The 27,852-nt window shown below is 53.4% G+C and overlaps 3 protein-coding genes and 5 non-coding genes across 10 annotated transcripts in view; all 8 read right to left on the reverse strand.

Annotated features, from left to right (window-relative positions):
* The window catches only part of Fcgrt (Fc fragment of IgG receptor and transporter), a 12,724-nt gene extending 3,716 nt beyond the window's left edge, over positions 1–9,008 (reverse strand). The window contains exons 1-4 of one of the 2 annotated variants that reach the window (XM_004646504.2): positions 8,770–9,008; positions 8,493–8,577; positions 7,948–8,199; positions 7,588–7,872 (exon numbers count right to left, since the gene is read on the reverse strand). In XM_004646504.2, the coding sequence (XP_004646561.1) occupies positions 7,588–7,872; positions 7,948–8,199; positions 8,493–8,565 (610 nt within the window). In that variant the 5' untranslated portion in view covers positions 8,566–8,577; positions 8,770–9,008. The remainder of the gene's footprint in view (positions 1–7,587; positions 7,873–7,947; positions 8,200–8,492; positions 8,578–8,769) is intronic. The other variant, XM_023706642.1, reaches the window with a different exon arrangement.
* An 8,355-nt stretch (positions 9,009–17,363) lies between these two features.
* On the reverse strand, positions 17,364–18,956 carry Rps11 (ribosomal protein S11). Its single transcript, XM_004646449.2, has 4 exons — positions 18,845–18,956; positions 18,166–18,297; positions 17,902–17,977; positions 17,364–17,660 (listed from the first exon to the last, which is right to left on the reverse strand). The coding sequence occupies exons 1-4, from the start codon at positions 18,857–18,859 to the stop codon at positions 17,407–17,409; spliced, it is 477 nt and encodes a 158-aa protein (XP_004646506.1). The 5' UTR covers positions 18,860–18,956; the 3' UTR covers positions 17,364–17,406.
* Positions 17,763–17,849, reverse strand: LOC111814100. Its single transcript, XR_002819174.1, has one exon. It is a non-coding gene; the product is annotated as a small nucleolar RNA SNORD35 (small nucleolar RNA).
* A 1,939-nt stretch (positions 18,957–20,895) lies between the features above and the next one.
* On the reverse strand, positions 20,896–24,346 carry Rpl13a (ribosomal protein L13a). 2 transcript variants are annotated; one of them, XM_004646450.3, is made up of 8 exons: positions 24,247–24,346; positions 22,657–22,729; positions 22,335–22,400; positions 22,092–22,193; positions 21,813–21,898; positions 21,588–21,647; positions 21,092–21,214; positions 20,896–21,006 (listed from the first exon to the last, which is right to left on the reverse strand). In XM_004646450.3, the coding sequence occupies exons 1-8, from the start codon at positions 24,259–24,261 to the stop codon at positions 20,920–20,922; spliced, it is 612 nt and encodes a 203-aa protein (XP_004646507.1). In that variant the 5' UTR covers positions 24,262–24,346; the 3' UTR covers positions 20,896–20,919. The 2 variants fall into 2 exon arrangements, with proteins under 2 accessions (XP_004646507.1, XP_023562411.1); XM_023706643.1 differs by lacking the exons at positions 22,657–22,729; positions 24,247–24,346 and having other exon boundaries at positions 20,912–21,006; positions 22,092–22,215.
* On the reverse strand, positions 21,430–21,516 carry LOC111814099. The gene has a single exon (XR_002819173.1). It is a non-coding gene; the product is annotated as a small nucleolar RNA SNORD35 (small nucleolar RNA).
* Positions 21,709–21,778, reverse strand: LOC111814098. Its single transcript, XR_002819172.1, has one exon. It is a non-coding gene; the product is annotated as a small nucleolar RNA SNORD34 (small nucleolar RNA).
* On the reverse strand, positions 21,968–22,052 carry LOC111814105. The gene has a single exon (XR_002819179.1). It is a non-coding gene; the product is annotated as a small nucleolar RNA Z195/SNORD33/SNORD32 family (small nucleolar RNA).
* LOC111814106 lies at positions 22,530–22,613 on the reverse strand. Its single transcript, XR_002819180.1, has one exon. It is a non-coding gene; the product is annotated as a small nucleolar RNA Z195/SNORD33/SNORD32 family (small nucleolar RNA).
* Positions 24,347–27,852: the final 3,506 nt, after the last annotated feature.

Consider the following 27,852-nt stretch of genomic DNA (forward strand, 5'->3'; position numbering starts at 1 on the left):
CCCCCTGGTGGGCTGAGCTGCCCCCCCCACAAATAAATTTTAAAAAAAAAACCATACACTACATGGTGCATACTTGTAATCTCAGCATTCTAGAGGCTGAGGTAAGAGAACTGAAGCAAGTTTAAGGCTAGTCTGGGATACACAGTGAGATCTTGTCTCAAAGAAAAAATTAATTAAAAATAAAAATAGGGCCGGGGAGATGGCTCAGTAGAATAAGCACTTCCCTGGCAAGTGCAAGGGCCTGAGTTTATAGTGGATACAGGGTCTACAGGGTCTCACTATATAGACTGGACTCATAGCGATCCTCCTGCTTTCAGCCTCCCAAGTGCAGGGATTACAGGCGCGCGCCACCATGCTTGGCTCAGGAGTATAGCGAGTTCCAGGCCAGCCTAGGCTACACAGCAAGACTTTGTCTCAAAAAATCAAAATGGGGCTGGCCAAACAGCTCAGTGGGTTAAAGTGGATTATAGTACCTGTTTAGGCAACAGACTCAGGGGCATGGTAAAACGCACCTATAATCCCAGCATTTGGGAGGCTGTAAACAGGAGAATCACTAGGAGTCCAATCTACACAGTGAGACCTTGTAGACACTGTCCTAAATACAAAAAAAAAACAAGAATGAACTAAAGACTCATAAGTGAAAAAAAGAAAGAAAGGCAAAGAACTGGGCGTGGTGGCACATGCCTGCAGTCCCAGCATTTGGACCCTGAAGAGGACTGTTGTGAGTTCAAGACTAGCTTGGGTTACAAAATGAGCTCAGCCTGAGCTGCACCTTGAGACCCTGTCTCAAAGAGGGGGAAAAAAGATAAGAAGGGCAGGGCAAAGGACTCAGATACACGTTTCCCCCCCGAGAAACTGTACAAATGACTGCTGGCATATGACAGATAATGAAGTCACTTGTTATCAGGGAGAGCAAAGAGAAGCGCTCCGTGAGACACACCCTCTCACCAGACCCACAGGGCTACTACCAAAAACTAACAGAGGAGAGGAAAATAGAGGATCGCAGTGCTGACCTGGCTTCCGAAGGGCCAGGGTAAAGCATGCAGTTTCTAGCTGGGGAAGAAAAACTTGCTCTGGGCCAGAGATAAGGCACAAGTGCCGGTCTGGCAAGTGCAAGATCCTGAGTTTGATTCCTGGGAAAAAAAAAAAAAAAAAAAAGGCTTGCTCTGTCCTGGCTCCAGCACTGTACCTCAGGGGCTTTGTTCCCCAAGCTGAAGTCAGCATGTCCAAGGGACACTGGCTGTGCAGCCTTACTGAGGGCAGCCACGGGTTAAATCATGAAGGTGGAGGAGGGGCACACAGGCCTTGAGCCGAGAGTTCGGGGAGGCTGAGGCAGGACGATCACAAATTTCTGCTCTGGCTGAGCAACACAGCAATGCAGTAAGCCCCTGTCTCAAAATAAAACATAAAACTGTGCTGGGCATAGTGGCGCACGCCTGTAATCCCAGCACTCATGTGGCTGAGGCAGGAGGATCACTGAAAGTTCAAGACCAGCCTGAGCTCCATAGTGAGACCCTGTCTCAAAGAGACCAAAAAAAAAAAAAAAAGCTTAGGATATAGCTCAGGGCCAAGGTCCTGGGTTCAATCCCTCGTACCGCAAAACATAAAAGTGAAAAAAAGAACTGTGGCTGTCTACAGCATGGTGGACGCCTGAGGATGTCACGCTCAGGGACAGAAGCAGACCACAGAATGGCGGGTATACGCGGGCCACCTGCGGGAGCTATCCAAAGCACTAAGCTCAGGGGGACAAGGTAGAACAAGGTCACCACACACCACAGCACGGAGAAATGGAGGCGCTGCGTGGTCAGGCGGGGGACTCAGACGCCCAGATGCAAAAGCTCTAGGAATCTGGTCTTTTGTTTTGTTCTAAGACAGGGTCTCACAGTGTAGCCTAGGCTGGCCACAAACTCACAGACCTTCTTGCCTTAGCCTCCTAAATGCTCAGATTATAGCGTGGGCCACCATGCCTGTCTGAGAAAGGTCCAGATTTTTTTTTTGGCGGGGGGAGTACCGGGGGTAAACTCCAGCCCTGGAGCTTGCCAGGCAGGGACTATGGCACTGAGCCATCTCCCTGGGGAAAGCTCCAGTTTTAAACTGGGTAAGAAAAAAAAGGCGGGGGGCGGGGCGCAGCAAGATAGTTCAGTGGACTAAGTACCTGCTTAGGCAAGCACAGGGATGGGGGTTCGACCCCCTGCCCCACATGCTGTGCTGGCCCTGCCCCAGGGTGTGCCGAGGCAGCCACTGAGTCTCAGGGGTGGTGTACACCTGTACTTCCAACACTGGGGAGGCTGAAAACAGGAGGATCACTACAAGTCTGAGCTGCAGAGTAAGACCCTGTACAAAATATATTAAAACAAAACAAAAAACTAGAATAAACATTTATTTAAAAAGTAGGGCTATGGGGCTGGTGAGATGGCTCAGTGGTCTAAAGCACCTACTTAGAACAAGCTTAGCAAAGCACAGGGGGACCGCGGTTCAATCCCCCAGCACCACATGCCAGCCAGCCCAGCCCCCTGGTGGGCTGAGCTGGCCACACACACACACACACACACACACACACACACACAAAAGTGCAAAGGCCTGAGTTCAATCCCCAGTTCTGCAAAAAAAAATTAAAATAAATAAATAAAAAAGTAGGACTCAGGCAGATGGCCAAGAATGTGAACGTAGGGTTTGGGAGACAGCTAGGCCGTGTAAGCGCGTGCATGGCAAGTGCAAGGACCCAGGTTCCATCCCCAGTGCTACATGCTGAGCCAGCCCTGGAACCACGAACGTGGTGGCCCACACCTGTAAGCCCAGCACTGGGGAGGCTGAGACAGGAGGACCACTAGGAGTCTGAGCTGCGGCGTGAGCCCCTGTACCAAATAAATAAATAAGATTTTAAAAACACACAAAAGAATGTGAATGTGTCAGCAGTGAATGGAAAATGAAAGAGTAAGGAGACCCCACTACAGACCCATCCGACCAGCCAACGTACAGGACCCGGAGGATCAATTTCTGGAAAGTCTGCAGGGACCAGAACTGCACCCAGCTGCTGGGAGAAGGCGGCACCAGCCACGACAGCTGATCATGTTCCGTCTACCTGCCGAGCCCACGCCTGTGCATTTCCCAAGAGCACATGAAAATAGAGATCCAGGTCCAGACCCGAACTGCTGGGAGTAATGGCCCCTGCCTACGACACCAGGCACTGAGGAGCCTCAGGCAGGAGGATCACTTGAGCCCTGAAGTCCAAGGCCAGCCAGGGCGGGACACAGAGCTCAGCAGCACAGTGACTGCCTGGCCAGCTCAAGGTCCTGAGTTCCATTTCCGGTACAAAAAAAAAAAAGCCAGCCAGCCTGGGTAATATAAAAATAAAAAAGTATGGGCATATTCATAAGGAGCCAGGTACAGTGGTTCGCCCCTCTAAGCCCAGCACTCTCTGAGAAGCTGAGGTGGGAGGGTTGATCATCCAGCTTGCCAACTTAGCAGGACTCTGTGTCAAAACCAGAAGGGCCAGGTTGTAGGCAGCCACATCTTAGAAACTGCTCAAATGTCCAGCAACAGATAAATGGATAAAGAAGATACAATGGAGTACTGCTCTGTCTTAAAGAAGGACAGGCTTGAGACATTTGTAGCTAAAGGGATTGCCCCTGGAGACCATGCTCTTCAGTGAAAGAAACTGGACACATGCGTGTAAATTCCACATTGTTTCTCTGGAGTGAGAGACCAGAAGTGTAAACCAGAACCAAAATGTATCGTAGGCATTAGGAAATCTGACCACAAGGTTCAATGGGGAGGGGTATAAAGGAGGGGAAGGAAAGGAAGGGAAAGAAGGGACAAGAAATGAATGAGAAAAAAAGAAGCTAGGTTTGTCATGTGCAGGTACAAATTCTCAATGATGAATGTCATTGTGTACGTCTAAAATGCACTGATAGGGCTGGGGACATAGCTCAGTAGAAGCGCTTGCCTGGCAAGTGCAGGCTCCTGAGCTCAATCCCCAGTACCACAAAAAAAAAAAAAAGGAATTTAAAATGTACTGATAAATAAATAAAATGAACCATAAAGTTTTTAAAATGCAAAAAATCAAATCAAATAAAAAAGGTGGGGATGTAGCTCAGTGTGAAGGCCCTGGGTTTAATCCCAGCACTGCAAAAAATAAAGAATATTTTAAAAAATGGACGCAAGCAAAGCTGACAGTGCAGGTGAGGAAATACTTGTGCAGATGGTTGGGACCGGATCCGGCCAAGATAGGAAGCAGCGCAGGGTTCCCTGCAGTGAGGGGCAAGGGCCAAGGCCACTGGCAAAGCTGGTGCCTGAGGAGGGGGGAGAATCAGCCGGGCTTGGCTTAGTTTAGTTTAGCTTAGCCCAGCCCAGCCCAGCCCAGCCCAGCCCAGACCTGGACCTGCAGGAGGCTCCAGAGCAATGCTGGCGGCTTGAGGCCTGCGCCCCTGACTGCTGCGACCCAAGGGGTAGACCACAGCCAAGGACAGGAAGGATAAAACAAGTAGGAGCCTGGGGAGGCGGCGCCTGTCATCCCAGCTTGGTGGGGAGACTGAGGCAGGAAGACTGCTTTAGCCCTGGAGTTCCAGACCAGTATAAAATGAATGACAGTATCTGCGAGTTCACAATACTTAGACAAAGTGAAACTCAGGAATCCCTTCTGACACAGGGACTGGGGTTCAACTCCTGGTGCCCTGTGAGCCCTGGCGCTGAGAGGGCGACTGACACTGGGACCTGTAATCCCAGCACCGGGGAGGCTGAAAACAGGAGGGTCACTACGAGTCCGAGCTGTGTAGTGAGACCATGTAGACCCTGCACTAACTATATTTAAAAAAAAAAAAAAAAGCTTCAAATTATAGGAATGTCTTCTGAAGTTGATTGAGGACCCAAGTTCCGGGTGATTGCTCAGCGTGGTGCCACACACCTGCAATCCCAGCACTCGGGAGGCTGGGGCAGAAGGATCACCACGAGTTTGAGGTCAGTGTAGGTTACACAGTGAGAAACCTTAAAAAAAAAAAAAAAAAGTAAAAGCAAAACAAAACAAACAAAAAAAGTTAAACCACAATCAAATCTAGAAGGATCAATCTGCCACTGTACAGAACCAAAAGACAACCATGTTCCACAACAGCACGGACAGAGGAAGGATTTTTTTTGTTGTTGTTCCGAATGCCTTCAGGGCAGGTTTGGCTGGCTTGAGTTGTGGGGATTGAACCACAGCAACCTGAGCCTGACTGCTTTGTTGAAGCAGCCACTTAAAGAGCTGAGCTAAGGGGCAGGCCCCCACACAGAGGAAGAACAAGACCCAGCCTTGGCAAAACGCAAAATAACTAGGAGAGAGCGAGAGTGAGCGAGCAAGCGAGCAAGCAAGCGAGAGACAGACAGACAGACAGACAGACAGACAGACAGACAGAGATAGAGACACACACACAGAGAGAGAAGATACAATCACAAAAGTAACTGAAGTCAAAGTATAGCCCTAAATGTACCATGAAAACCCCTCTGACTCGCAGAGCCAGACAGAAGGTGTGGGTGACCACGCACGGACTCGGTGCTGACAGCTCACTCTGCCTGTGAGAAACTCCGTCCAGAGGGTGGAACTCGGATTTCATTAACCTCCTGGACTTCCGCTTCATGAAAGATGTTAAGAGAAAATCTGCCAAGAACACAGGCTGCAAGGCACTGGCTGACAAAGGACTGGCTCCCAGACGCAAAAAGTTCTTAAAACTGAGCAGTTAAGAAAAAAAGATGCTGTCCTCCCAGTCCTCTGAGGCCCGAGGATCACTTGGAGTTTGAGGCCAGCCTGGGCTACATGGTGAGTTCAAGCCCAACCTCAACTACATAGCAAGACACTGGCTCCAAAAACCAAGCATAAAAACAAAAACAGAAGGAAAAAAAAGGTAAAAGGCACTAAAGAAATGGTGCATCTGAAAGCATATGCAGACTGGCAGGTCCTCTTCAAACTTTAGGAAGCATTTCTAGCAGGGAAGACAAACAGGAACTGAGCACTTCAGGACGTTAACCTTAGCTTGACAGAGTGACCTGCCCGGAGTTTTTTGTTTTGTTTTCATTATTGGGGATTCAACCTAGAGCTTTTGCACTGTCTGTCTCCCCCCCCCCCCGTTTCTATTATTACTATTATTATAATGATGATTTGGAGACTGGGTCTTGCTGTGTAATTCAGGCTGTCCTTGCATTCTCAGCAACCCTCCCGCCTCAGCCTCTGGAGTTCCAGGTTAGAAGTGTGAGCCACCACGCCCAACTCCCCAGTGCTTTTATTTTCAGTGGGGGGTTACTAGAGATCGAACTCCAGACCTTAAGCTTCCCAGGGAGGCACTTATGCCACTGAGCTCTCTCCCTGGCCCCCCAGTGCTGCTTTTTTTTGAGACAGGGAGGGTCTTCTTAAATTGCTAAATTGCCCAGATTGGGTTTGAAATTGTAATACTCCTGCCTCAGCCTCCCATAGTGCTAGGATATAGCTGTGTGCCACTACACCTAGGCAACACTGATGTATTACTACAGGAAATATTCTACATGTGAAATTACCAAAGCTTAATCTGAGGAGGTGGGAGAGGGCATAGGCCAATAAGAACCACCAATTTGTTGTTTGAGACAGGGTCTTGCCATGTAGTTCAGGCTGGCCTTATGCTTACAGCAATCTTCCTGCCTCAGTCTCCTAGGTGGTGGGATTACAGGCGTGCACCACCATGCCTAGTGTGTTGATAAGTATTGTCACAGAAATGATATTAGCCAGTATGGTGGCACACGCTTATAATCCCAGTACTTGGGAGGCTGAGGCAGGAGGATCATTTGAGATCAGCCTGGACTACACAATGAGCTCAAGGCCAGCCTGCACTGAATAGTGAGACCCTGTCTCAAACAGAGAAAAGAAAGGATTGTTGCGAATTCTTCAAGGCCAGCCTGGACTACACAGCAGACCCTATCTAAAAAACAAACAAACAAAAAAACCTATTCCCTCTATTTCAATGAACTTGAACATTTCTATAATTAAAAAAGCGTGGCTACATGGGCCACCTGGGGACACCTCTCAGCAGCCCATGTCCTCCGGGTGGGAGGACACATGTGCCTGTCTCCCTGCCCAGAACCCAGGGAGCCACCTGTCCTGAGCAGGCAGGAGGGCTTCCTAGAGGAGGTGACCCCCAGGCAGATCCCCAGGGACAGGGAAGGTGGGTGCCCAGGAGGAGGCAGGACAGCTGCAAGGCTCAGAGCCCAACCAGGGCGTGCAGGAGACTGGTCAGCTGTGTCCGGGACTTCGATGCAGCTACTGGGCACTTAGTGACTGCACTGGGTGGGGCGAAGGGGGACAGTAAGGCTCAGAGCTGGGACTTCGGCCTGCGGAACCTGGGAGCCAAGGACAGGCAGCGCTGGTAAACAGCGTCCAGGAATAGGAATGTATGTGGCTGGGCCAGGAGCACCTGAGGTGGGGGTGTGTGGAGACTGCGCAGCCTGCCTGTCATCCCCGGACTGGGGAAACTGACGCAGGAGAATCGCTGCATTCCAGGGGCTCCACAGTGAGTTCAAGGCCAGCATGGATCACATCATGAGACTGTCTCCAAAAGTCAAATAAAGACGAGGGCTGAGAGCGCTCACCCTTCCACTCCAGGTTCCCTCGGCCCCGCTCCAGGTGGTCCAGCAGCCGCTGTGGGCAGGAGCTGAGGAGGAAGGCCCGCTCCTTGCCCACCGCCTCGGCCTGCTTCTGCCACTGCTGGCTGATCCTCAGGGCCTCCGGCCAGTCACCCATCCAGCTGCCGTTCACCGGGTGGAACTCCATGAAGTCCTCACCGTTCAGGGCAAACCGGGCGGTGGGAACCGAGGCGTTGTCAGGGCCCAGCTCACAACCCAGCAGGCCCTGCAGGGTGTAGGAACCTGGTGTGCCTGAGACACAGCAGGCCGACGGTGAGGACCCGGGCCAGTCCAGCCTCCTCCCTCAGACCCCGGGTCCGGCCCCACCTTTACCCTCCAGGGCTTTGAGAGCATCCAGAAAGAGGCTCTCCTTGTTCTGCAGGTCCACGGTCTCCTTCTCCCAGTACCAGGATACCTGGTTTTCCCAGACCCAGGCCCCGCAGGGCTCAGCCTCCCTGCGCAGGCTGCTGTAGCTCAGGTACTGCTGCGGCCCCAGCCAGCCCGACACCCAGAAGGTAGGCGACCCCGGGGCTGGGGACGACACGGCGGTAAGGTGGTACAGGAGCGACAGATGATTCTCTGCGGGGACAGTTGTGGGGGACAGTCTGTGAGGTGGAGGACACAGCCTGAGACAGAACTCCAGCCAGTGAGGCGACTGACTTGGAGAGAGGGGGGATAGGGACCCAGAGAGGGACAAGGACCCACAGAAAGCAGACAAGGGCCCAGAGAGGGTACCGGTGGCTTCCGGACAAGGCCAGCAGAGGAGAGTGCAGAAGAGCTGCCGGTGGGCAGCTGGGCTGGGGAAAAACAGCGCTGCCTCCTCGGACGGCCCGTCCTGCTCCCCGCCCACGCCCACCAACTCCGCCGCTCACCTGCACCCCAGGTCTGAGGCAGAAGCAGAAGCAGGAGACCAAGCGCCCAGGGCTGAGGCCGGGGCTCCCCCATGCTGAGGGCGACCTGGGGCGGGAGGGACACGTGACTTGACTCGGGGCCCGCCCCGCCCCTTCCTCCGCTGGCTCGGGACGCAGCCCAGGCCCGGAGGAGGGACCCCAGGATTGGGGGGTCCAGGCCAGGTTGACAATAATGCCCTCCAGCTCAGTGAACTTTCACCCCCTAATTTGATTTCGTATGGTTAATTAATTACAGAACCTGGAGAGGCCCAAATGCGCTCCTTGGAGTTCTGCCCACTCTTCTCAGCCCCGGGGTCCAGCCGGGCGTCCTCCCTCACCCCTCCGTCAGTGTGCAGCGATCGGCCGGCGATCGCTCCCACTGCGTGTCCTTCCCGCCTGCGGCCCTGGAGTTCCCGTGACTGGAGACCCCAGTTCCTCTCTCACGCCCTGTGGGAGGCCGCTTCTCCCTCCCGAGCTGGGCCCACCCCCAGCCGCAGGGCACACCCCAGCAGCCGAGGCCCAGCCTTTCTGGGGGCGGTTTCCCGGCCCGTGTCTCCCTCCCGGGCTGGGCGGGGAAGAGAAGCAAGTGACCTTCTGCTGAGTGCGCGTCCGGCTCTGGGGTAACTGTGCCAGGAACTCCTCGGCCACCCCCATTCTCCAAAGGCCTCATTTCTCTGGCCCGCACTGCCCCACTTACATCTTGTTTTGTTCATCTGGTTGTTTTTCAGACACGGGCTCACTAAGTAGTGTAGGCTGGCTTCGAACTCAGGGCAAACCTCCCAGCGCAGCCTCCCAGTGCTGGGATTACCGGGGCAGCACCACGCCTGGCTCCATTTATGTTTTCTGAGGTCCTGGAACAATGTCCCCAAGATCCTGGTATGGCAGATGTAGGGTCTGCCCCACTTTTAGCCGCTCAAGCACCTGTGTAATGTGCTAGGTCGTCTCTCGCCCGGGGGGTCTGGGCTGCATTCTGACTCGGCACCCTCCAGCCCCCACCCACCTCGCACACTGAGGCCCGGCTGCCAGAGTGGCTCTCTCTACCAGAAGGTGTCTACCTCTGCCAGGATCCTGCTGAATGAGTTGGGAGCCGATGGAACCGCCACTGCAACTCGTCCCTCTTCTTTGGCTTCTGCCGACCACCATGGGGTCCCCCACCGCTCCTGGGTTCTATTACCTCCCCCACTCCCCCGATTCTCACATCCAAGTACTAACCAGGCCCCACCCTGCTTAGCTTTGCAGATCAGCGAGATCGGGTGCTTTCAGGGTAGTATGGCTGTAGACTGACTCCTCAGATCCTGCAAACCAGCAGCCTCCCCAGGTAAGATGCACAGACAGCAGGGTAGGCAGATAGGTCAAGCGACAGAAAAGTAGACAGCAAGGTAAACTGTGGCATGGGCTTATAATTCCTGCATGTAGAGTGGCTGGGACAGGAGGATTGAAAATGATAGCTCATGGGGCTGGTGAGATAGCTCTGCAGGCTAAGTGCCTGTATTGGCAAGCCCAGGGACCAGGGTTCAATCCCTGGTCCTTCATGTCACGCCGGCTCCACCTCTGGGGCCCCGCTAGGCTGAGTGCGGTGATGCACACCTGTGATCCTAGCGTTGGGGAGGCCGGAGACAGGAAGGTCACTACAAGTTTGAGCTGAGTAGTGAGACCCTGTACCAAATACATAAAAATAAATAAATAAATAAATAAAATGATAGCCCCATCTGGGGAATGTAGCGGTTTAGTGACACCAGGTCTCAAAATAAAAAAATAAAAAAGGATGAGGATGTAGCTCAGTGGGAAGACCTGTGTTCAACCTCCATGGGGGGGAGGGAGATGGGCAGGTAGATGGGCAGGCAGGAGGGCAGTCAAATAGGTGATTGGGTTTGTTTGTTTTTTTTGCGGAACCAGGGTTTGAACTCAGGCCCTTGTGCTTGCCAGGGAAGCGCTTATTCCACTGAGCCATCTCCCTGACCCATAGGTGATTGTTAAGTAGAACAGATGGAAGAGACAGAGGTAGAAACAATTAGCTCCGATTCAAAACAAACAAGCAAGCAGGGTGTGATGGCCCACGCAGGTGAACCCAGCACTGAGAGGCCGAGGGAACAGGACAGCAAGTGCCATGCCAGTTGGAGGTACACAGCCAGTCCTTGTCTCAAAACCAAAACGTGTGGGGCACGGTGGCACACACCTATAATCCCAGCCCTCAGGAGGCTGAGGCAGGACGCTCCTTGGGAATTTGAGACCACCCTAGGCTACAAAGTGAGCTCAAAACCAGCCTGAGCTGCAGAGTTTCAAAAAGACAAAGCATTGGCAGGGGAGATAGCTCAATAGAATAAGCACTTGCCTGGTAAGCGCAGCGTCCTGAGTTCAATCCCTGGTCCCACCAAAAAAAAAAAAAAAAAAAAAAAAGTGATCAAAAAGACAAAGCAAAAAGATGTGGGCCAGGGAGATGGCTCAGTAGAGAGTAAAGCACTTTCCTGGCAAGTGCAAGGGGCCTGAGTTCAATTCCCGGTTTCATAAAAAAAAAACACAGGAAAGGCTTCAAGGGGGAACTACTGGCTCAGGCCCCCCTCCTGTCCCTCTTTTGGACAGAAGCTTTCTTTCTCTCAATAAATATATTCTGGTCATAACCTCCATTTGTTCCTAAAATTCATTCTTCGGTTTTAGAGAATACGAACTCGTGCAGGTTAGGTCCGGAGATGGTTTTTCCCTATGTCATTTGGAGATTCCCTATATGGTTTGGAGGTCACCCACCTGAGATCAGGTCGGGAGTTTTACCTCCCTGTATCATTTGGAGGTCATCCACTGAGATCATTGGACATAGGTATGAGTTTGCTTTTCTTTCATGAATTCTGGATTGGGACTTGCTTAGGTAACAAATTTTTATGCTTCAAATGTTCATGTACCATAGTTTTGTCCCACCTCCTGCCCACCTAAGTGAGTTTCCATTCTCTCTACCTTAGCCCCACATGGTTTTACACTATAAAAGTCCCTGGAAGAGACAGCTTCCCGGGGAACTACCCGCTCGGGGCCCCCCTCCTGCCTTTCTCTTGGATAGGAGCTTTCTTTCTCTCTATAAATATATTCTGCTCATAAAAAAACAAAAACAAGGGGCCGGGGATATGGCTCAGTGGAATAAGCGCTTCCCTGGCAAGTGCAAGGGCCTGAGTTCAATCCCCAGTTCCACAAAACAAAACAAAACAAACCGGAAAGGCCTCAAGGCTCCTCGGTAGGGACCAGGAATCCCTGCTAGGTGCCCTGGGTGCCTTGGGGCCTGCCGCGGGTCCCTGGGCCGTGGGGATGCCCTAGGCTTTCGCTTGGGGCCCCCCAGGCCCTCCCATACATGAGCCGCAGGGTCTCCTGCAAAATGACCACGCCGGCCCTTTGAGTGATTCGCAGCAGGTGCCGGTCCCTTCCGATCGCCTCCAGCCCGGGTAGTGAGGGCCGGAAGCTGGCCGGTGCGGGTATCCTCTGTTCCAGGAGCTCCCTCGAGGGCTGCTCTGATCTGCGCCAACTCTGCCTCTGCGAGCAGCGCCACCCAGTGTCCATGGAAGGTCATCACACCCGAGCAGAAACCCGAGCCCAAATTCCAGACCCACTTCTCTGAAACTTGGTTGTTTTTGACCCGGGAACAAACTCCTGTGTCTTCACACTGTATATCATTTTATTTTATTTTATGGAAGGGTCTACAGGGTGTTTAGGGTCTCACTACTAGATCAGACTCGTAATTTTTTTTTGTTTTTTGGCGGAACCGGGGATTGAACTCAGGCCCTTAAGCTTGCCAGGGAAGCACTTATTCCACTGAGCCATCTCCCCAGCCGTAGTTTTTGTTTTGTTTTGTTTTGTTTTAATTTATTTATTTTATGGGGCTGGTGAGATGGCTCAGTGGTCTAAAGCACCTACTTAGAACAAGCTTAGCAAAGCACAGGGACCGCGGTTCAATCCCCCAGCACCACATGCCAGCCAGAACGCCCCCTGGTGGCTGAGCTGGCCACACACACACACACACACACACACACACACAATTTTAAAAATAAATTTACTTATTTTGCGGTCCCAGGGATTGAACTCAGGACCCTGCACTTGCCAGCCAAGCGCTTATTCTACTGAGCTAGCTCCCCGGCCCTCGTAGTTTGTTTACAGCCTCTCAAGCGCTGGGATTACAGGCGCATGCCACCATGCCCAGCCTCAATCACAGCGCCCAGCCACAGCACCCAGCGCTGGCGAGGCAGGCCTGAGGCTGGAACCCCCGGCCCCTATGCCTGCTTGCAGGGCTTTTAATCGGCTGAGCTATTTGGCTGGCCCTCTCCAGTCCTTTCTTAAGGTGTTTGTTTGTTTAGAGTTTTGCTTTAGAGCTCAGGCTGGCTTTGAACTCATTATGTAGCTCAGGTTGGCCTCAAACTTGTAACCATCCTCCTGTCTCAGCCTCTGGAGTGCTGGGATCACAGGCATGCATCACCACCTGCCCTCTGGCTTCTTTATCTGAAAAATGGGAACAATAATTGTACCTATCTCCTAAGAGAGGGTGTGTGGAACCAAGGCTTGGCCAGGGGCACGGGGCTCCTAGGCAGGGTGTCAGGAGTGGCACCTGATCCCTCAGTCCCCTCCCTACCTGACCAGGTGACTGTTATGGTCCCCACAGAACCTTCTGGGTGGCCAGCTCTCTGAGGGCAGTCCCGATGGGGCTTGCTGGCTCCAGCACCCACCCCCTGGGGCTGGCACAGGACCGAAGGCAATAATGAAGGGCCACTGAGGAAGCTTCACATTGTGTCTCTGGCATGTCCTGCTGTCCTACTGTGGAAACAAGCGGGAGGTGAAGGCTGTAAGATATACCAGAGGCCTGGGGAGGTGGCTCTGCCCTTGCCTTGCATGCACAAGGCCCTGGGTTCCATCTCCAGCACCACTAAATAAGAAGTAGTAATAGACCTGGGACCTACAGCAGGGCTGCTCAGACACAGGCTGAGACCTCTGAACAGTTTACAGATTATTGGGGGCCGGGTCAAAGGAGGGCCAGTGCTGCCTCCCAAATAGCACACTTCGGAGAATAAGATTGTATCTGTACTGAACTGAAGGTGCATAGGCTTTCTTCCCGTGTCTCCATCTCCTGAACAGTAAACAGTGTAACAACTATTCACATAGCATTTACATTATATTGGGTGCTACAAGCCACCTAGAGAGGTTTCATGCAGATACTGCATCTTTTTAAATTTTATTTATTTATTTTGGCGGAACCGGGGATTGAACTCAGACCCTTGCGCTTGCTATGGAAGCGCTTATTCCACTGAGCCATCTCCCCGGCCCCTAATTTTGTCTCACCCTGTAGCTCAGACTGTAGCTCAGACTGGCCTGGAACTCTTGGCAGTCCTCCTGCTCCAGTCTCCCAAGTGCTGGGACTACAGGTATGCCCCACTACACCAGACCTGTTTTGTTTATTTTGTTGTGATAGGATCTCACTGTGTAGTCCAGGCTGATCTTGAACCTGCTTGTGTCCTGACGCAGCCTCTGGAGTGCTGGGAATATAAGTATGTGCCACCACACTCTGCAGGTCATGAACCAGTGTATTATTATGGTGGTCATCTAATATGGCTGAAGCCCTCAGAACAACAGCTTATTTCTTTTTCTTTTCTTTCTTTTTTTTTTTGCAGAACCAGGGATTGAACTCAGGCCCTTGCACTTGCCAGGGAAGCACTTATTCCGCTGAGCCATCTCCCTGGCCCCAACAGCTTATTTCCCAGAGGCCACCTCCCGGCTTCTCCAACCCAGCCCAAGGTAAAGTTTCCTTTCACCTTTGCTGCTGCCACCAGGAAGACCCAATCAGCTCCTCAGGTTTTGTTTTTTTTTTTGCGGTATGGGGGAATTGAACTCAGGACCTTGTGCTTGCCAGGCAAGCACTTCCTCTACTGAGCTATCTCTCTGGCCCCTCCTCAGGTATTTCTAAACATCCCCCTCAAACTCCACCCCTAGCAGAAGTCCATAAAAGCCTCAGCTTTCTTTGTCAGGCCGGAGGACCTACCTGACTCATCCGGCCTCAATCCTCTCCGGGTCTTTGGAGTTCATAAAGGCTTCTTTTATCTTTCCTCTTTACTGCACCTCCAAAAAAACCTATCGGGCTGCTGGAGCATAACCTGGGCGTGGCCCCAGGGCCCATTCCCAGGCCCGAAGGGCTGCTACTGTAATAGCCCACAGGGGGCTGCGGCTGGCCCGCCTGGCCTTAATGAGACACTGGGCAGAACTGCCCTAGGTCTGGGGCAGCAGTCCATAGGACACAAGCACGACCTGCCTTGCTCCAGGCATGATTGTGAACACTGCCCCGGAGACAGGCTTGGTGACACAGGCCTGCTGGGAGGCTGAGGCAAGAGAACCACACTGAGCAACTCAACCCAGATCCTGTCCCAAACTGTTTTTAAAGAGGGTGGGGATGTAGCTAAGTAAAAAGGCTCTGAGTTTGATTCCCAGCTGTGCAAAAATACAAGCCTACCCAGAGCCAACTTTCCTATGAAATGACAATGGCACATAAGACACTGGACAAAAATATTCCATAAGCATGCTAAAATACTCAACATCCGGGGCATTTTACCAGGCTCGCTATAATAAAGTCAGGAGCCAAGTATGGTGATGCATGCCTGTAATCCCAACACTTGCCAGGCTGAGGCAGGGGCACCAGTGTTTTGAAACCAGCCTGGGTTATGCAGTTTATCCGTCTTAACTGCCCCCCCCCCCCCCCGCAAAACAACAAGCAAACAAATAAGCCAGGATTCCACAACCACGTAACATATTCCACAACCACATAACATATCTGCGGCTACCTGCCAAGGGCCTTGGGTCTGCTCCAGAGCCCTGTACACCAGTGCACAGCTCCATGGGGCCTTTGTGTGACCATCATCAGCTCAGGGCTCGGACACAGTCGGTGCTGGATTCTCCCTGGGGTGGGAGGTGAGAAGCAGGGTGCTGAAATGGAGCTGGGGCTGGGGTGCTTTCATCCCAGGCCAAGCAGGCAGAGCACCCTGGAGTGAAGAACGGGTGGCCAGTGCCCCAGCCCGCAGCAGCTGCATCGCCTGGGCAGAAGGGACAAGCGCCTCGGCCCAGGGCAACCACAGCGGCATCTGTGCGCACCATCATTAGGCAGGAAGGAAATGGGTTCCACCTGAGTGGGTGAGTACTAAGGCCGTGCAGCGTGCTGGGGGCCTGGAGACTTGCCAAGTGGAAAGAGGCTGATGAAGATTTGAAGACAAGCGTCTGAGGGACCAAGGGCGGTGGGGCACCACGGAAGAAGGCTCGTGCCTATAATCCTAGTACTCTGGGAGGCTGAGGCAGGATTTCAAATTCAAGTCCAGCCCAGGCCACTCAGCTTCTTAGTGAGGCAGTGTCTCAAAAAAGGGCTGGAGGTGGAGGTGTACAGAGACCCTAGGCTCAATCCCTGTCACTGAAAGGAAGCAAGCAAGCTGGCTGCGCGGAGTACAGGGAGCAGGCTGGGCCCCGGCAGAGGGGAGGGCGGAGGGGCCGCAGCGGAACGGAGGGTAGACGCTGCTGGCAAGGGCCGGGCCGACTGAGGCCCGTGGTCTGCAATGCAGTCTGCCTGGGAACCGAGGTGCTGGGCTGCAAAGCAGGCTCCCCAATGTTGCTGGGAGGAAATCGGGGTGCAGGCTGTTGTTGTAAACAGCGCCCCACCCTGAGCGGAAGCACCTGCGGCCTGGGCCGCACCCTCGGCCGCCCCTCTCTGAAGGCTCTGCGCCCCCGCCCACCACCCTTCCTCCCCTCGCTGCGGCCACTTCCTCCGTGCCCCCGCCCTTGCCCTCGTAAAAGACAGCGACAGCACCGAGCCGGCTGTGCCTTCCCAGCGGCGGCGCCGCTCCTTTTCTCAGGGCCCTGTCTCCCAACCCTTGTACCAGGGGTGCACCTCAGACGCTGGTACAGGCCTGGGGGGCAAGGACCTGGGACTCAAGCACCGGTGAGCCCCGGGTGAAGACGACAACAGGGGACACCAACACCTGCTGCCTCGGGCAGCCTGGACTCCTCCAGGTGCAAGTCTCTCTTCTGCTCTTGCTTTCATGGGCTCTTGCTGCATAGTTCTGCCTTCAATTTGCAGCAATCCTCCTGCCTCAGCCTCCCCCCTACTGGGATTGTATCATTCTTTCTGAATGCTTGGGCATTTGGCCTATGGAGCCTCCTCTCCAGTCCCAAGTTTCTGCAGTCCCCTCTGGCCCTGTTTAAAAGGGCTGTCTGCTAGAGTTCTCAACTTCCCATTTTCGGGTCAGCTGAGGACCCTGCTTCCTCCAGCGCTAGGATTCAAGTCAGATGAGGTGGTGCACACCTGTAATCCCAGCACTGGAGAGGCTGAGGCAGGAGGTTCATGCATTCAAACCCAGAATGTACAGCTTATCAAAATCGTTCTCAAAAGGGGTAGGGAGTGGGGGAGCAGGACCTGGGGATGTTGTTCATCGGTTAAGCTGCCCTCTGTCCTGGAGGCCCCTCCCCTAGGGGTGGCCCAGGGGCGAATAGCCCCTGGGTTATCTCCAGTAGGGCAAATTCAAAGCCCAACCGGCATATCTCTGGTGATGTTTCCAGAGCCTGGGGCCTGGCACTCACCACTCACTGGACACCTGGTGAGGGGCCTGCCCTGCCTAGGTGTTTGTGTGGGAGCTCAGGGCGCCCTGTTAGCTGATGGGGAAGCAGGAGGCCCAGGCAAAACCCAGAAGTAGGGCACCCTTCACCTCACTTCCTCCCTAGGGACTGGAAAGTGGGGTCAGGTGCCCAGAAGTGACATGGGCCAAAAAAGGAGCTAGGGAAGCAGCAGGCTGGACAGCCAGGCCACTTCATCCACCACACCCGGACCCTCGACGTGACAGATCCAACCCTGCTCTGTCAAGAGTCAGAATAACTTTATTCCCTTGGGGGTGGCCAGGTGGAGTTAGAACTTCTGGAACTGCTTCTTGGTGCCGGCAGCCTTGGTGACCTTAAGCACGTTGAAGCGTACGGTCTTGCTCAGGGGCCTGCACTCGCCCACTGTGACGATGTCGCCAATCTGGACGTCCCTGAAGCAGGGGGACAGGTGCACCGACATGTTCTTGTGGCGTTTCTCAAAGCGATTGTATTTGCGGATGTAGTGGAGATAGTCCCGGCGGATGACAATGGTCCTCTGCATCTTCATCTTGGTCACCACACCTGGGGGTGGGGGCAGTAAGATCATGGCTCAGTCAGGTCTTGTTGGAAAAGCAATCACAGGTATCTCAGGGCATGCCGGGAATCATGGGTCCCCCAATCCTGTTTCTAGCATCAGTGTTGCCAACCGGCTTTCTCAGCAGTGCCGTGACAGGCTTCTGAAGACCATCGTGAGAACAGACATCATCTGCCAGTGCCCCAGCCCTCTTTTTCCCCACAGCTCAGGGTTCCAGTCTCCACTCACCAGACAGGATACGCCCCCGGATGGACACGTTACCGGTAAAGGGGCATTTCTTATCAATATAGGTGCCCTCGATGGCCTAAAAGGATGAAGAGCAGTGGAGTGAGCGCTAGATAGGTTCTGAACACAACTGGGGGCGTGGCCCTGGAACACAAACTACAATTCCCAGCAGCCCCAGCACACCCACGGCACAGCAGTCCGGGCAACGCTGCTCCCCCACGTGCAGTCGTAGGGATGTTCCGTTTTCTTCTATGGTTCCTCCCTCACCTCTTTGGGGGTCTTGAAGCCCAGACCGATGTTCTTGTAGTACCGAGGGAGCTTCTCTTTGCCAGTTTCTCCCAGAAGAACCCTCTTCTTGTTTTGGAAGATAGTCGGCTGCTTCTGGTAGGCGCGCTCTGTCTACAGGGATGGAGACGTGGATGAGCTTGGAACGGGCCGAGACCGGGGCAGGAAGTGACTCTCCCGGCGCCCCCAGGTCCCACACTACAGCATTAGTCTCATATGCCACCCGTGGGGGCCCAGCACCCCAGAATCTCCCCGTACCACACACCCACTCCAAAGCTACCTGTAATCCACAGGTGGCTCTTACTTAAGTCGAATTCCGACTGTTCAGTTTGTATACTCTAGCACACCTCCCCGCTACCCTTAGGACTCACCCGCAGAATTAAACTTTCAGTGAAACATTCAAGACATCACCTTCTAACTCTTTAAGTTTTAAGAGTTTAAATCCTAAGACGCTTCAAAATCGATTAACGTAAAAGCTCGCAGGCTTCAGGAAGCATTAATCTACTTTAAAAAATGCACACTGCCGTAACCCCCGTTAGTACCTAGCAGATGGAAGACGCCCGGAATAAACTCCAAACGGGGCCCGAGGTCCTGCCCTAGCGGACGCTCCCGGGAAGCTGGGGGCGGGACACGCACCTTGGCCCCAGCTCCGAGCACCCACCTGAATATCCGCCATCTTTCCAGCCGGCAGAAAAAAAGAGAGAGACGGCGGCGTGCGGGTTTCCTTATCGACTGTCCAGGGGCCAGACAGGAAATGACGAAAGGAGGCGGACCCACATCTGTGTGCGGTGCTTTGGGAGCGATTTTGATCGACAGGTGGCACTAACCAACCGTGCGATTCTGGGACCACACGAACGCGGCCATACTAGTGAAGGAATGAGGAGCTGGAAGCGGCGCAGAGACTCGCGAGATTTCCACCTAGCGTTGCCGCCCGAGAGCACCGTGTGACGGGAGGGCGTGGCTTACGCTATCGCGATACTTGTAAGGATGGCGCCATGTTTTTGCGGGGCGTCTGTTCGCTTGGAATTCGGAGACCGCGTGGTGGTGTAGGTTTAGGCATGGAACCTAAGGTCATGGTGGCAGCCATTTTCCTGTGGGATAGGCACAAGGATCCTTGGCGCACTACGGCTCCGCCATTGTTGTGTGGGGCGGGGCCTGCCCCGGGATTTCAGTCTTTTGTCAGTTTCTCTTCACCTGTCTACTTCGCCCCAGACTGTGATGGGGGGAGGTCCTTCTGTCCAGCACCCTAGCCTTGGTACTTGAAATGTACCTTTTGATAACCGAGAAACAGGTTTCAGTTTTATTAGCTTTAAATGTAATTAGGCCTACGTGGTAATGGGTACTGCGTAGAACGCAGATCTGTATTGCAGTACTGAACCAGGACCCACACTGGGCTACAGCTCAACCTTTTTTTTTTTTTTTTGCAAAACTGGGGATTGAACTCAGGACCTTGCGCTTCCCAGGCAAGCGCTTATTCTGTCTGAGCTCTCTTCCCGGCCCCCTTACACTTTTTGAAACAGGGTCTCAGTTGGTAATTGTCCCACTTTGTTCTCCAAGTTGATCTTGTTTCAAGTCTTTTTAAAAGGATGCTGCTTTTGGAAGTACCGAATGTAGAACTTTATGCTTTTAAGGCTCTGAACAGCTAGCCAGGCTCTTTGGTTTTGGCAGAGAAACACCCGGCCCACTGCGCTCTCTGCACTTGTGTTAGGAGTTACCTACCCCGGACAGCCCCTGGGAACTGGGGAACTGTGACGGGGCACTGGCGTCCTCACTCTGCAGAATACTTAGGGTGGAATCTCCCACAGCTTATCCGAGAAGTGCAGTAGCTATCACCTAGATGGGGCCTGAGCGGGACAAAATTCCCTAATAAACCTTCCCAAGCTGGGGGGCTGGGGAGATGGCTCGGTAGAGTAAGGGGTTGCCTGGTAAGCACAAGGGTCTGAGTTCAATCCCTGGTTCTGCACAAAAAAAAAACCCTAAATTGACTTAGGGATTTAGCAAGCCCACGTTATAAACTCACATCCTTTCCTAACACCAGGTGATGGGGACCCTCTTAAAACTAGCAATCCCCTGCCGGCTTGGGTGGCACACCATCCGTACCTGGGCCAGCCTCAACTACAAGACTGTCTCCAAACTGACAATTTGCTACTTTGCAGTCCCGAGTTACACAGCTTTTAACCAAACGAATACAACAGCCACCACAGGTTGTGTTAAGATCTACAAGTTACATTAGAGAAGGCGCATCAAGCTCATTTATCTGAGGTACTGCCTGTGTAAGTGCCCTCCCGAGTGAAGGCCATGTTCCCAAGACCTGCCTCCACAGCACACATGCAAAGACGCCACATTTGCTTAAAAATAATTTATTTGATTCTGGTGAGAGGGAAGGCCAAGTGGTGAGGCTGCAGTGCCGTATGTGTGCCTCTGGCCATCCCACAACCACAGAGTACGGCATTAGGCCACAGGGGCAGGGTGCCCCAGCAGGAACCTGGTGGTAGTTCTATTCCTTCTCTAAGGTTCTCCTCAAGGTTAGAAATTCCATCGTGTGAGACTTAAAGCTGTTCAAGTACCCTCACGGGAAGACTTTGGGCAGAGACTACAGTGCTTTCTTCCTCCCAGCTTGGGGCCCCAGGGGGCCTGTGGCACCCAGACAGCTGCCCCTAGGGCCCCCACATCCCAGGGCGGCGCTGGAGGAAGGGCAAGCCAGGCCAAGCATGAGGCAGAAAGTCTTTATTGGGCTCAGACCAGAAGTCCGTGGGTCTTGAGGACCTCTGTGAACTTGCTGATTTTCTTCTCCACATTCTTCTCAGCCTGTTTCCGTAGCCTCTGTGGGGACAATGATAGCTGGGGGTTAGTGGCTGCCCTGGGCTGCAAACAGCTGGGCAGTGCAGCTATGAGAAGCAGCTCTCACCATGATCTGCTTCTTCTTCCTGTAATGGATCTTGGCCTTCTCCTTCCTCTTCTCCTCTAGGGTGGCTGTCACTGCCTGGTACTTCCAGCCAACCTCATGAGCCAGGCGGCCCAGGTAGGCAAACTGCAGAAGGAAAGAGACTGTGAAGACAGGTGGGTCGGGTGCCAGTCTTTAGCCTAGCACTCACAGGATGTAGGAGCAAACTTAGTAGGACAGACTCAGTCCCTACTATCACCCCCCAGCTTAGACTGGGGCCAGAGGCAGGAGTCCTACCTGCGAGGGTATCTACCCCTGCCCACCCTTCAAGAGGCCACCCCCACTCCCTGTCCAGCTCCCCACTGCTGGCATCAGCTGAGCCTTTGGCGTTATCGGCACTGCCCACAGTGGCATCCGAAGACCATCGTGAGAAAAAGCCATCATCTGCCAGGCTTGGGGACGTTGCCTTTACCCCACCAGGAAGCCCCCACCCCTATACCCACTGCGACCTGGAACTTACTTTCCTCGTTGGCTTCAGGCGCACAACCTTGAGGGCAGCAGGAACCACCATCCGCTTTTTCTGTGGACAGAGAGGGGCTTAGAGCGCTGGGGAGAGGACTTGGGACAGATGCTGCTGGGGTGGGCGTCTCAGTCAGTGTTCTTTTCAGAAGGCTCAAACAATGTAGGTAATTATGAAACATCACAGACGCCAGACAGACAGGTGCTGGGAGCAGGCCTGGCGCACCTTGTCATAGGGTGGCGGGATCCCATCAAACACCTTGAGGCGGTCCAGGGCAGCCTGGCCTCGCTTGGTCTTGTGGGGCAGCATCCCTGGGGACAGAGTGGTAGAGGCTGCTGAAGGGCTCACAGGACACTCAGTTCCCCTCCAGCACCAGCTCAGTGGCCTCAGATGGTAGTGCATGTGGAGTCTTCTCATGGTTGGGAAACTCGAACACGAGTGGGAGAAGTCCTCATCACCAGCCACCAGCCCCACCGCCCACCGCCCAGTCTCAACCTGGCTCACCTCGCACAGTACGCCAGAAGATGCGGCTGGGGGCCCGGAAATGGTAGGGGCCGCGGGATGGGTTGGTGTTCATCCGCTTGCGGAGGAAGGCCAAGTACTTCACTGGGGGGAGAGCACAGGACGCCTGCCTGGTCTGTCAGATCTGACAGCCCCCAGAGCCCCAGGGTCTTCCTGCTTGCAGAGCAAGGAGCCTCAGCCCCCATGGGGAGACCCCATCCAGCAGTCATCTGGGCTCTGACTTACACTTATTTCTGTAGAAATTGCCAGAAATGTTGATACCCTCGCAGCGCACAACCACCACCTTGCGGCCTAGTGGGGAAGAGAACAAGGGAACATCATCCTATCAATGGACTGATACATAAGAGCAGGCCAGCCTCCCACTCAGAAGTCACACAGCAGGCGGCTCTCAACCAGAATCACTTTCGAGCTGGCAGCTGGCAGGTCTCAGAGCGGTGCATGGGGTTGATCTCATGGTCGTGAGACTCAAACGAAAGATGGTGATTGTTGCTCATCACTGACCTCCAGTAAGAGCTAAAGGCAGGGAGAAGTGGGCAGAAAAACTTACCTAGCAGTACCTGCTTGGCCACAATGGCCGCCAGGCGGCCCAGGAGATGGCCTCGGCCATCCAGCACCAGGACCTGTAGGAGACAAGGTGTCATGAGACCACACCCCACTTTACCCAGGTGCGTCCTGCCAGACCCAGTCACTTGCAGCTAAAGAAATTCCCACAAGGAGGCAAAGGGTGACCCAGCAGGCGGTGAGCTTAGACACGTAGAACTCGGCTCTGGTGCTTCACAGGCAAGAATGACCAAGATTCCACCCGACTGTAAACAGTCCCCAGTCACCCAGCTGTAACTATAGCCACTTGTGTGAACTGCAGGCTTTCTTCTGTTTCTGGTCTTTTCAGAGAGGATCTTCCCTCGTTGCCGGGGTAAGCTCATGCCTGGGCTGAGGTTGCTGCCACCAGTTTCCCAGTAGCTAGCCTACAGATGAACCTCACCACACCCAGCGCTGCCACGAATTCCTTAAGCACCTGAGACAGCTTCAGGTGGGATAAGGTGAAGACGACCAGTGCAAAGCCCAAATTGCTTCTAGGTCCCAGGGAAACTTGCAGAAGCTGATCCTCAGCAGCCTCAGCACGACCAAAACTCTTATTCTAACCCTTACTGTATACTGTAACCTATCAATAATGTGGCCACTTCCTGATTACTGGGGGCAGTGAACAAATGTACAAAATCTAAAGCCAGACTCCCCCTGACAAGTTCTTGGCTAAAAAATCTCCAGGGCCCCATTTTGCCACGTAAAAACTGAGGCTGGCACCCGTTTCAGGAATAGGCAAGAACCGCTCTTCAACCAAGCCCAGAAGCACGTGCTGCCCCTTGCCTGCATCTGCCCACCGCGATTGTGGGCTCCCCACCCAACAAAGCAACTAAAAAACGTGGAGCACCTCAATAAGGACCCCCCCCCCAGCTTCGACCTCGTGTACAGGGGCTCCACGGCCAGGCAGGGAGCAGAAGCCTCCGCTGTTTCGCAGCGGCCAGTGCTGGGACGCTTTTATGCGACGCCATCCCCGCGTCTTTGGCCACAGGAGCAATGCGCCTTCAAGGTATCCACCAGCCCCATGAAAAGGACAAAAGAGCCGACAGACCCATCCATAGGCTGCAGCTGAAGAGGATTTAAATTAAAACACCAGACATTACAGAGAAGCTACAGTAGCGCTCCCACATTTCGCGCTTAACAGTTGCGTCCATCTTGGCCAGTTCCTGGCGCCACGACGCCGGCTACTTTTGCGTGTCGGCACGGCCGGGGTCGCACAAGTTAATTAATTCATCTTGCCAGATCCCGACCGATAGGGCCCACAGTAAGAGATCTAACTATAAAGAAAAAAACAAACCACTGGATCTTTCTGCCCTGGCACTCCCATCATTGCTTTTCACCTCAGAGAACGCCCTAATTTTAAGTCCGCTCTGGATCTAAACACAGCAAGTTTCGTCTAAGCCCACGTTACCGATTTCCCACATGTCAAGCGGTCCCACTTTGCCTAAGTGTCACCTATAAATTTCGTATCACAGAAAAAAACGAAAACAGGATACAACTCCGTCCCCGCCCGGATCCCGCACGACCCCATGCCATTCCAACCCGCAGAGAGCCGAACCTGCCCCTCCGCCATCTTCGGCAGACGCCCGGGAAAGGAGGAAATGTTGGCGCAGGGTTTCTTATCCTTTGCTTCAGGGGCGGAGGAAGTGACGTAACCTAGGCTACGCGAACACACTTCTGTCTTTTGATTGGCCAAGATGCTTCGCGCGTGGATAGAGACAACCCACCAGAAGGCGGACCGTTCTCGGATTGCCCAATCAAAGGAGCAGATCTTGGCGGCCATGGTTGTGCGGGGCGAGACGTCACGTAGGGCGTCGGACGGCTCTGCTGGGGCGGAGCCGTCCAGCCTTGGCCGCCATATTTGTTAGGGGCCGCTCCTTTCGCTTTGTCCGCCATATTTTTGAGGGGAAGTCACGTAACTCCCTCTAGCGACTGAGGGCTGCAGGATACTTGATGGCCCGCAGGGGGCGACCTGCCTGACCAGCCTCAGGCTATCTTGACATCCCAATTCCCTGGGTTCACTGATTCCTGAACAAACCCTTGGCCTTGGCTGGGCCTCAGCATCCGCAGCTGTGAAACAGGCGGAGGAGGTCGTTTTCGTGAAGTCCGGAGGGGATTCAGGGGCGACTCCCAAACGCCTGGTGGCGACATCTATGGAGGTTCTGCTGCTGAGCATCTCACTTTCTAGACTTGGGGGTTTTGTTTTCAAAGACGGTCTTGCTGTGTAATCTAGGCTGGCCTCAAACTCACTGCCGCCATCCTGCCTCAGCCTCCTGAGTACTGGAGGAGGCTGAGGCAGGCGTGCACCACCAGGCGTGGCCAGCATTCTGTCTACTCCTGGGACGCCATCCCTGCCCTATACCCTAGCACCTCTAGTATCTGGCTGGTCACAACCCGCACTCTCTGGCTCAGGAGTCCTTTCCCGCGGAGCTTTCCCAGGCTGCCTCCGGAAGGGCGTGGCAGCCCATCCCTTGGCTCTCAGATCCCAGATCTCTCTCAAAGACTCGATCCCTGATATAGTAGTGCTAGTGATCCTAGCACTCCGAGGGGAGGGGAGGCAAGAGGATCACCTTGCATTTGAGGCCAGCATGGGCTAAGTATTGAGCTCACTCACGCCCAGCCTGAACTGCACAGCTGGAAGCTGTCTCAAAAAAACAATAAACAAAAAATAAAATTAAAAAAAAAGGGGGGGGCTGGTAAGATGGCTCAGTGGTCTAAAGCACCTACTTAGAACAAGCTTAGCAAAGCACAGGGACCGCGGTTCAATCCCCAGCACCACATGCCAGCCAGCCCCGCCCCCTGGTGGGCTGAGCTGGCCACACACACACACACACACACACACACATAAATAAATAAAATTAAAAAAAACAATAAACAAGGAAAACAACTACAAAAAAAAAAAAAAACCATAAAAAGCAAACAAAGGAAAAACAAAACTCTGATCCTACGCCAGACCAGGCTAGTTTTCCTTCATATCTGAGTTCTGGCATTACCCAGCACTGGCCCTGGGTCCCAGGAGTCTACAGAAAACAAGAACTCAAGCCTGGCAGCGCACTCGTATAATCTCATTTGAGAGCCTGAGACGGGAGGATGGCAAGTTCAAGTCTAACCTGGGCTAAGTCACATGACTCTGTCTCAAACAGACAAAGGAGAAAAGAAAAGCGCTGGACACAGCGATGCATATCTGTAATCCCAACACTCAGGAGGCCGAGGCAGGAAGATCAGAACGAGTTGGAGACCAACCTGGGCTACAAAGTGAGCTCAAGGCCAGCCTGAACTGCATAGCGAGACCCTGTATCAAAAAGAAAAACAGAAAAGAGAAAGACAACAGAATGAAACACTGCACCATAACTGAAAAACCAGGGGCCAGGGTTATATATAGCTCAGTGGTATAAGCACCTGCCTGGCAAGCTCAAGGTTCCGAGTTCAATCCCTGGTACTATACACAAAGAAGAAATAACTGAAAACCAAAGGCGAAATGGCACCATCTGTGCCCTGTCCCTTCCACAGACAGGCGGCCAGAGCTGGTAGAAAAGAACGATTTATATACAGGTTTCTGAGGACAAGGGCTTTGTACAGCGAGGGGTGGGTGGGCTGGGGCTGCGTCCTGGCGTTGCCTCCGTCCTGGGAAGAGCGCCAGAGTAGCAGCACTGATGAAGGGCGGCAGCAGCCTGTGGCCAACTCCCGCTGTGCCCGGCATGTCCTCTGGCTGGTGTCTCCTCTGCCTGGCCGTGTCCTCCTCTGTGAACAGGATGACAAATGCGTCGGCTTCCCCAGGCTGTTTGCAGGTCCGCGGAGGAGGACAGAGAGCGCGGCCTCTGCTGCAGAGCTGTTCTCTCGCTAGCCAGGAATGCCCGGCCATGCGTGAACTCAGGGTCTTGGCGTTCAGCCAGTGCCTCTGAGGAACTGAATTTTTAATTTCACCTAATTCTAACTATTTTTGCTGGGCACAGTGGTGCACACCTGCAATCCCAGCACTTACTTGGGATACTGAGGTAGCAGGATCCGTAAGTGCTCAAGGCCACTTTGACCCACATAGCAAGACCCTGTCTCAAAAGTAATAAGGGGCTAGGGGCTGGTGAGATGGCTCAGTGGTCTAAGGCACCTACTTAGAACAAGCTGAGCTTAGCAAAACACAGAGACCGCGGTTCAATCCCCCAGCACCACATGCCAGCCAGCCCCGCCCCCTGGTGGGCTGAGCTGGCCACACACACACACAAAATAAGTAAATAAATAAAAAATCTTTAAAAAAAAAAAAAAAGTAATAAGGGGCTAGGGAGATAGCTCAGCGACTTAAGCACCTGCCTGGCAAGTACAAGGTCCTGAGTTTGATCCCTAGTATCTCTCCCCCCAAAAAAGAAAGCTGGGCATGATGGTGCATGCCTGTAATGGCAGCACTAGGGAGGCTGAGGCATGAGGACCGTTGCGAGTTCGAGACCAGACTGGGCTACAAAGTGAGCTCAGGGCCAGCCCAACTGCATATTGAGACTCTGTGTCCAAAAGACGAACAAAGAAAGAATTAATTGGTATTTCTGATAAAAATCTTTTCTTTCAAGGAGACTGAAGCAGGAGTTCGAGGCCATCCTTGACTACATACTGAGACCTGTCTCAAGTGTTACTTGAATCGGGATGTGGTGGCACAGGCTTGTAATCCCAGCATTCAGGAGACTGAGGCAGAAGAATCTGGGGTTTTTGCCCCTCCCCCCATGGAGGATCATAAGTGCAAGCCAAGCCTGGAATACTAATACCCCCTCTCCCGGGGTGGAGGACATTTGGGGCTGGGAAAGTAGCTCAGAGGCACAGTACTTACCTGGCACATGTGAGGCCCTGGCAATAAAAAAAAAAAAGTAGAAGAAAACAAGAAACAAGTCAAATCTTGGTGGCAAATATTGTCCCTCACAAGCTGTGTAGCTCCTGGTAAATGGTTTGCCTCTCTGTGCCTTGGCTTCCAGCTGCACAATGGGGTGAGGATGGCGCCACTTTTCAGTGAAGCTCCAGAGCAGCGCAGGTCCCTGAGGTGCGCTTCTGGCGGGAGCGCACTGGGCCCAGGGACCCCGGGGCCTCCTATCCTGGTCCGCAACAGTTTCTAGTCGCTGTCCCTTCCATGCACCTAGTGGCTCCCCTTCCCCGCTGGCTGATGTTACTGGGGCCCCCTGAGCTTGTG

This window comes from Octodon degus, unplaced genomic scaffold (assembly GCF_000260255.1).
Source record: "Octodon degus isolate 3935 unplaced genomic scaffold, OctDeg1.0 scaffold00268, whole genome shotgun sequence".
NCBI classification, from domain to species: Eukaryota; Metazoa; Chordata; class Mammalia; order Rodentia; family Octodontidae; genus Octodon; species Octodon degus.

Coding starts and splice junctions, on each gene's coding strand:
- Rps11 (XM_004646449.2), bottom strand. Junction 17,978..18,165: donor GCTTCAAGACCCCCAAAGAG/GTGAGGGAGGAA, acceptor TCATCCTTTTAG/GCCATCGAGGGCACCTATAT. Junction 17,661..17,901: donor CCGGGGGCGTATCCTGTCTG/GTGAGTGGAGAC, acceptor CCCCACCCCCAG/GTGTGGTGACCAAGATGAAG.
- Rpl13a (XM_004646450.3), bottom strand. Junction 21,215..21,587: donor GCCTGAAGCCAACGAGGAAA/GTAAGTTCCAGG, acceptor TTCCTTCTGCAG/TTTGCCTACCTGGGCCGCCT. Junction 21,007..21,091: donor GGAAGAAGAAGCAGATCATG/GTGAGAGCTGCT, acceptor TTGTCCCCACAG/AGGCTACGGAAACAGGCTGA.